Raw genomic sequence first — 8,979 nt, forward strand, 5'->3', positions numbered from 1 at the left:
AAAAAAAAAAAAAAAAAAAAAAGCACTTTAATGATGCAAATGAGTCGGAGGTTTCTTTGGGGTAATGGAATGTTCTGAAGGAAGACTGTGGTGGTGGTTACATAACTCTGTAAATACACTGTCATTCAACTGTACACTTAAAAAAGGTTAGTTTTATAGAATATACGTTCTACCTCAATAAAACTTTATTTTTCAAGACACCTGAAATGTCCGGTAGTATAAAACCTAAGATGCTACTCTAGGTATGAGAAGTACAAAAGTACAAAAGCTATAATGTTATTTTATATAACAGCATAGCCCACCATCAAATGCTTAATTAACATCTTCCCATTCCCTCTCATCCCCATAGATTTATAGGGCTGCGAACATGCACAAATCAAGTTTTTAATCTCTTTAACTATAGAGCCACTGTTAAATGCAGAACAATGTATTTAGCATGCCATCATTTGTGTACATACTATTTTTTAAAGGCTACCCTAATTTTAGGTAAAATATTCAGATATTCAGCGTTTCATTGGTTCCAATTAATTTGTGAAATGAAGTTTCAGTTCTACTAGAAAAACTTTAATCAAAGTCTACAGAGCACTGCCTCAAGGTATAACTGACTTTGAAACTCATCAATGGCAATTCACGCTTATAGCCAAATGTGTGTCTTCTGCCTATATGGGGGTAAGAGGAGGGGAAAAGAGGGAAATTCAAATCACCTGTACATTGAAAAACACCACAAAAAAACAAATACACAAAATGTTAACAGCTCTCATCTCAAGGCAACTTCTAGTTTTTGCTGAGTTCCAAAATTCCCTCAGTGACCATGCATTATCTTCTAAATTGGAAAAAAACTAAAATTAAATTGCTTCTATGCTAAATGGAAGCTGGACTCAAAACACTACACAATATATTGTATAATTCTACATATGTAGTGTTCTGAATAAGGAAAACTATGGGGACAGAAAACACTCTAGAAGCTGGGGTTGAGGAATGGTTGACTGAAAAGGGCATGACGGAAATTTGGGGGCTATGAATCTTGATAAATGCTGACACCACCACAATTAAGGTGACAGTTAATCTTGATAACTGTCAGCATTTATCAAGATTCATAACCATACACCAAAAAAGGTTTATTTTACTGTATGTAAATTAACCTCAACTTTTACATTCTAATGATTAAAAAGCAATAAATTTCTGTGCAATAAGCCAATGTTTTTCAAATCAGCAGTTTAATAGGATAAAAAAATACTGGGGATCACCGAACTACTTCAAGGCCCTCATGTTAGAGAGATTTGTTCAGGGGTCCATTGTTAGATTATGATAAGGTGAAGTACAGACCTAGAATTCTCATCTGTTTACTTCAAATCCAGGACTCTTTTCCACTTCTCCATTCTCTTTCTTCCAGAGTTCTGAAGATCAGAGTTTCCACAAAGTGCATGTGCAAGTGGATTATGGCTGGACATAAAATTCCAAATGTTCAAGCGTACATGATTTCAGTGCACACACATGTGGCTAGTGTCCTTTCCAACCTTTGCCAAAGTACCAACTCACTTTGTGAGGCAAAATGAGTAATGGAGTCAAAGTCTAAGTAGAAACAAGCAGTAGACTGTAGAGTACGTATAGAGATCAATAATAAATACTTCAGAGTTCCAAAATGGGGACATTTGATTCATTGTGAATTGACTGGAAAAAAAAAATACCGTGAGAAACCAAAGACTGCAAACAATCTTTACTAAAACAAATTACCTTCATCTTATTAAAAAAAAGGAAAAAACGTCTTGTATAGCAGGCTATTGACAAATATACTTTGCTAAAGATAGTTATCTACCACATGCATGATGCAGAACCATGAATTAAAGCAAAATAATCACTTTATTTTTTCCAATGTGCAAGAAAACATGCATATCTCCCTTACACCAGAACTATATAGCCAAAAAGTGAGAATCTAAAACTTTTAGGGAAAGGGGTGGGGGGTGATGCAAAACGACTTATCTACACTTGATAGGAAAAACATGGTTAAGTCCTGTCTTTGCGCCGTCTTACCCAGAGAACTGTATCTTCAGTCGTCCAGGGAAAGCAACCACCAGGTTTCAATAACAACAAAAGTCAATTAAATATGTACTCAAATTTCACCTAGGTCATTGGTCTGACATCAAGTCTTAAACCAAGAACGTTAATGTAACTACTCACGCATTAACACAACGTCTCATTTCCAACAGGCACTGCTCCTACTTTAAGTTTACCACCTAAGGAGATTTAAACTTGCAAAAAGCTTAGGGGGATCCTTTATACGCTGTGATTCCCCATTATGCTAGTACCACGTGACAGTTAAACCAAATCCACAGAGCTAATCAGTAAACTAAGAAAGGAAAAACAAAACCCTGAAAATAGAAAACCATGGCCAAATAAAATAAAAACCCAAAGGATAAAAGGTACGCTGAAATGAAAACCTGTGAGGATTCATTTTGCATACGCACAATACTCATGTATTAGAAGAATGCCCTTCGTAAAAATAGCCAAGACTCTCAAACATTTGAGATGCTGGCTTAGTGAGATTGACTGACAGACAACAGCTGGGGAGGTTCTGTATTGATCTTGTAACAGCCTGACATATTTCGGGAAAATAAGGAGAAAAGAATGCCGTAGCAGCAAAAATTAAACTATTAGGATTTCATTTTCAGATATGTGAACGCTGAATGCCCCACCAAATTCCTCTACTCTATTCCTCTTACGTTTTTCAGCCCCGATTCCATAGTAATGCATGCCCTTCCTCCCCAAGCAAACAAACAAAAAAACCTCGTGGGGGAAAAACAAAACAAAACAATACCTCCCTCCAAAAACAGGGGCAGTGATATAAAGAAATTAGTCACCTCTCCACCTATCTCCCTGATCCATTTCGCATTTTAAATCTTACTTTAAAGCACACAACTCTCCTTTTCTTCCGTAATAGAGGGGCTAAGGCGCCGCCCAATTTCCCAGGCCGCAAAAATATTCCAACCCGCCACAATTCAAGGTTTTCTGCTTTTCTGTCTTCGATTCTAAGCCTCAATCCGGTACCCTCATTCTCCTCAGGCACTAAAGATTTGTTGGCCCAAAACTCAAATACAAGGGTGAATTCCAAAGATTCCGCGATACACCCGCCCCAGGGGGTGGGGAAGGGTCGGAGGAGCGGGCTGAGGAGCTCCCGCCCGGCCCAGTTCGAGAGGCGGGGGAGCGGGTGTGACCACACAATCCCACCGCCTCCTTTCACGACTCCCCCACCTCCCAGAGCTCCGGCCTGCTCCGAGGGAGCTCCCGCCGCCCAGCAGCCACTCAGCTGCTTCCCACCGGCCCGCCAAGAACCGTACTAGCAACCAAGAAGGTTCATAACTAGGAAAATGCAAGAGGCGTCCGACGTGTTGTTTCAAAACATAACGGAGCCCCGGCCCCCGAGACCGTTAAACCGCGGGTGGAGGGGGGAGAAGCAAGGAATTCAGCGGCCTCGAGCTTTGGCCTGGCCTCCTTTCCAACCCAAACCTCATTTTCTGGGACCACCAACCTTCCCTCAAACGCGCTCCAGCCCCCAGAACACTAGACAAAGTGGCAAAACCGTCAGTACCTTGTAGAAAGCCCCGTTGGAGCCGCGAACCTCCACCGTCAGCTCCGCCATGTTGGAACCGCAAAGGCCGCTGGGAAGAGATTCTAGAAACTTTCCAACCAGAGGGGAGGAGGGGGGAGGGGCGAGAAGGAGGCGGGGAAAGGGGAGGGGAAAACAGGGCGGGGATTTGGATCCCCCGCCCCTCACCCCTGGGGTCTCAACGTGCCGCCCCGACTCTCCAGGTGGGATCGCTGCGCACCCTGCATCACTGGCCTTGAGCTCCGCCCGCCGCCGTCTACGTCGGATTTGCTTCCCGACACAATCGCCCGACCTTTGTTGACCCGCCCCTAGGTCCCCGCCCCACAGTGCCGGCTGTTCGCACCGCGGCGGCCGGGTAGTGCCTCCAGCTGCCACTGCCCAGGCACAGCCTGTCCGGCACATCGGCATTCCCCAGCGCTCCGGCATCCTGACCTTAAACTTCTGGAAGTGCTGGCTGCCCTGGAATGGCTTTCTCACCCACTTTTTGGGCTCCAGTTGCCCTGGGGAAGAGGGACGCCTACAAAATAGACATACTATTGTGCCCCAAGTTATTTAGCCCCGCTCTTTTTTTTAAAAAAGTTGGGCCTTCTCTTGACTCAAATTCCACAGTTCCACATCCACTCAATTTGGGCTAGCCCTCTCCCCACCTGTTACCACTTTAGCTATTTAAAAGTCAAACTGAGTATTTTCAGTGCAAGTCAACTGTGTTCACACCCTAGAACAGAGTTTAGGTGAATTCGCCTTATTAAAAGTAGTCAGACAAACAATAGAGCGGGAGACCACGTTTTCCTCTGCTAAATATATGCAAAGTTCCACAAATAGGATCAAATTAGAACCATCTCCAGTTTTGTAAGCATAACAAATACTTTGGGTATGATTTTAACAACTTAATACTGAAGCTTCTTCCCTAAGCAAGGGCTTTGGAAATAGTACTATAAGTGCTCCTCGTTATACTTACATTATTACCATTTTCGCAAAAAAAGTTAGGAAAGGATACTTTGCTAACATTCTGTACTTCCCATGAAATGCCCACTGACCCAGTTTTCAGATTCTTAAAAAAAAAAATGTACATAACATTTTATGAGAACGTCTGCATCTCTGAAGATTCTGGGGGAAAATGAGGGCTGTGAAAGTGCTCGCTGTTGTCATGTACAGGATATTCTCTTTATTTATTTCTTTATTTAGAGACAGGCTCTCGCTCTGTTACCAAGATGCAGGGCAGTGGCGTGATGAATGTTGCAGCCTGGACTTCCCAGGCTCAGGTGATTCTCCCACATCGGCCTCCCAAGTAGCTGGGACTACAATATTTATTTATTTGATTTGATTTGATTTATTATGTTTTTTTAGACAGAGTCTCGCTCTATCGCCCAGGCTGGAGTGCAGTGGTGTGATCTTGGCTCATTGCAACCTCTGCCTCCTGGGTTCAAGTGATTCTCCTGCCTCAACCTCCTGAATAGTTGGGATTACAGGCGCGCACCACCACGCCCAGCTAATTTTTGTGTGTTTTTAGTAGAAACGGGATTTCACCATGCTGGCCAGGCTGGTCTCAAACTCCTGACCTCGTGATCTACCCGCCTCTGGATTACAGGCATGAGCTGCCGTGCCCAACCTATTTATTCACTCCCAGTCTTTTTTTTTTTTTTCCTTTTTTTTTTAAGACGGGATCTCTATCGCCAAGGCTGAAGTGCAGTGACACAATCATAGCTCACTGTAACCCTGAACTCTTGGCCATCCCACACTGGGCTGGGATGTTCTTTTTAAAGTGTTGATCACAATGAGAAAAATGTAAACAAACTAAATGCCCATCAATGAGTAATAGCCACCATTTATTAAGGGCGTCTTATGTTAACACTTTATATTGTATCTCATTATGATCCTTCAGAATTATAATGTCCTATTTACTTTTTAAAAACATTTTCTTTAGATATAATTCTCCCATTTATAGTATACAATTCAGTAGTTTTTAGTATATTCACAGATTTGTGCAACCATCACCACAGTCAATTTTAGAACATTTTCATCACTGTAAAAATAACCCCATACCTGTTAGCAATCACTCTAGATGTAACCCCAACTCCCCAGGCCCTAGGAAATCACTAACTGTTTTCTACCTGTATAGATTTGCCTAGTCTAGATATTTAATATAAATGAAATTGCAGAATATGTGGTGTTTTATGACTGGCTTTTTTTTTTTTTTTTTTTTGAGACAGAGTCTTGTTCTGTTGCCCAAGCTGGAGTGCAGTAGCTTGATCTCCGCTCACCGCAACCTCCACCTCCTGGACTGAAGCGATCCTCCCACCTCAGCCCCCAAGTAGGTGGGAGTACAGACATGACCTAATCTTTGTATTTTTTGTAGAGACGTGGTTTTACCATGTTGCCCAGGCTAGTCTCCAACTCCTAAGCTCAAGCTATCCACTGCCTCCACGTCAGCCTCCCAGAGTGCTAGGATTACAAACATAAGCCACTGCACCTGGCCTATATAATTGGCTTCTTTCATTTAGTATAATGTTTTATAGTTTCATCCATGTTGTAGAATGTATTACGACTCATTCTTTTTTGTCAAATATACTGTTGTATGGATATGCCACATCATTTTATTTATTAATTAATCAATTGATAGACATTTGCATTGTTTCTACTTTTTAGCTGTTAGGAATAACGCTGCTATGAAAATTTCTGTATATGTTTTGGTATAGACAGATATATGTTTTGTTTCTCTTGGGTATATAGCTAGAAATTGAATTGCTGACTTGTGATAACTCCATGTTTAAACCTTTTGAGGAATTGCCAGATTTTTCCAAAGTGGCTGCATTATTTGCATTCCCACCAGCAGTGTATGAGGGTCTGAGTTTGCTTTTCTTTATGGGTTCGCCTCCCCTCCCCTCCCCTCCCCTCCCCTTCCCTTCCCTCTCCTCCTTTTCTCTTCTCTTTTGTCTTCTCTCTTCTCTTTCTCTGTTTTGGCTTTCCGTGTATTTTTGGTTTGTTCTCGATGTGATTTTGAGTATGGATGCAAAAGTTCCACTTGGGCATTAGCCAAAGCATCTCATACTGCCTGAACTCTAAAGAATAAATATTGTCCCTCTTCAGGCCTTGCGTAGAGAAAACATTTGAATTTGGAACCCAGCCAACACTTCACTACTTATTCTAGGTAGACTTTGTGATTTCAGTTAAGCAACTGAAGTCTATAGCAACCAGTAACATGTGTAAGATCAGACAAGCTGTAAGTGTCAGAACTATGATTTGAGCCGTCTTACTTTCCATTTCCAAAGCCACATCAATGACTGTTTGCAGCCTCTATGTAATATTCAAAATGGGACATTACACAAACTTTAAAATTTTGATGTAGATCTATTTTCATCATCATAAAAAGATGTTCACGCCGGGCGCGGTGGCTCAAGCCTGTAATCCCAGCACTTTGGGAGGCCGAGACAGGCGGATCATGAGGTCAGGAGATCGAGACTATCCTGGCTAACACGGTGAAACCCCGTCTCTACTAAAAAATGCAAAAAAACTAGCCGGGCGAGGTGGCGGGCGCCTGTAGTCCCAGCTACTCTGGAGGCTGAGGCAGGAGAATGGCATAAACCCAGGAGGCGGAGCTTGCAGTGAGCCGAGATCCGGCCACTGCACTCCAGCCTGGGTGACAGAGCGAGACTCCGTCTCAAAAAAAAAAAAGATATTCACTTTAAAGAATGTCACAAAACACCATACATAATCATATTAAAATATATATGTTGTGTGTATATACATATATGAAGTCTGAAAGTTAATATTTCCATATATTAATAAAGGATATTTCCAGAAGATGGCTTAATGATTTACATAAACTATATAATGTCTATATTTTGGCCCCATCTGAATTTTCGCAATGAGCATCTTACCTGATCATCAAAAAAAAAATCTTTTTGGCTGGGCACAGTGGCTCACACCTTTAATTCTAGCACTTCGGGAGGCCGAGGCAAGGGGATCACTTGAGGCCAGGAGTTTAAAGCTAGGCTGGGCAACATAATGAGAGCTCGTCTCTACAAAAATACAAAAGTTAGCAGGGTGTGGTGGTGTGCACCTGTAGTCCAGGCTACTCAGGAGGCTGAGGCAGGAGGATTGCTTGAGCCTGGAGGTCGAGGCTGCAGTGAGCTGTGTTTGCACCACTGCATTCCAGACAGGGCAACAGAGCAATACACTGTCTCAAAAAAAAAAAAAAAAAAAAAAATTCATTTTTTAATTAATATACCATGGAATATTCTACAGCAACTAGCAATGAAATTATAGAAGACTATCTACTGATAAGAGATGTCTATAACTGTAAAAAGCAGCTTATATGTGCAACCAATTTTGTTCAGGATACATATATGTATATTGCATGAAAATGTATTACAAAGACTTTACCAAAATGCTAACAGTGGTTCTCTTAGGGTAGTGGCATTATGAATGTTTATTTCTCTCTCTCGCTCTCTCTCTGTGTGTGTGTGTGTGTGTGTGTGTGTTTAAATAGGGATTGAGGTCTCCCTGTGTTAACCAGGCTGATTGGACTCCTGGGCTCCAGCAATCCTCCTGCCTGGGCCTCTTAAAGTCCTGGGATTAGAGGCATGAGCTACCATGCCCTGCCTTCTTTGTGAGTTTCTATATTTTCCAAGTTTTCTGTATTGAAAAGCAGTACTATTTCTTTCTTTCTTTTTTTTTTTTTGAAACGGAGTCTCACTTTGTTGCTTAGGCTGGAATGCAGTGGCCTGATCTTGGCTCACTGCAGCCTTTGCCTCCTGAGTTACATTATGTATTCCTAGCACTTTGGGAGGCTTAGGTGGGCAGATCACTTGCTGTCACGAGTTCCAGACCAGCCTGGCTAACATGGTAAAACCCCTTATCTACTAAAAATACAAAAAAATTAGCCAGATGTGGCGGTGGGCACCTGTAATCCCAGCTACTCAGGAGGCTGAGGCAGGAGAATCGCTTGAACCCAGGAAGTGGAGGCTGCAGTGAGCCGAGATTGTGCCACTGCACTCCAAAAAGGAAAATACTTTTTTAAAATAAAAGTAAATGCAGAGTGAAACCTTATATACACAGTTACTAACACTCATTAAGATTAAGGTTTTGATAAATTTTGTGGCACTATTTTTAGCTTGAGTTGTCTTAATGTGATACTGAAACGTGCTATCATTTTAAATCTTAAAGTATTTCACTTGAAATTAATTTTTTTTTTAAATTTGAGACAGAGTTTCACTCTTGTTGCCCAGGCTGGAGTGCAATGGCGCAATCTCGGCTCACCGCAAACTCTGTCTCCCAGGTTTAATCGATTTTCCTGCCTTAGCCTCCCGAGTAGCTGGGATTACAGGCATGCACCACCACGCCTGGCTAATTTTGTATTTTTAGTAGAGACAGAA

The 8,979-nt window shown here is 42.0% G+C and overlaps 1 protein-coding gene across 3 annotated transcripts in view; it reads right to left on the reverse strand.

Moving 5' to 3' along the window:
- Window positions 1-3,894, reverse strand: part of FXR1 (FMR1 autosomal homolog 1) — a 64,162-nt gene extending 60,268 nt beyond the window's left edge. For 2 of the 3 annotated variants that reach the window (XM_017877024.1, XM_017877017.1), the window contains exon 1: window positions 3,587-3,894. In XM_017877024.1, the coding sequence (XP_017732513.1) occupies window positions 3,587-3,637 (51 nt within the window). In that variant the 5' untranslated portion in view covers window positions 3,638-3,894. Of the gene's footprint in view, window positions 1-1,326; window positions 1,599-3,586 lie in introns of those variants that run through there. The other variant, XM_017877034.1, reaches the window with a different exon arrangement.
- Between the last annotated feature and the right edge of the window lie 5,085 nt (window positions 3,895-8,979).

Source organism: Rhinopithecus bieti, unplaced genomic scaffold, assembly GCF_001698545.2.
Source record: "Rhinopithecus bieti isolate Rb0 unplaced genomic scaffold, ASM169854v2 scaffold_76, whole genome shotgun sequence".
NCBI classification, from domain to species: domain Eukaryota; kingdom Metazoa; phylum Chordata; class Mammalia; order Primates; family Cercopithecidae; genus Rhinopithecus; species Rhinopithecus bieti.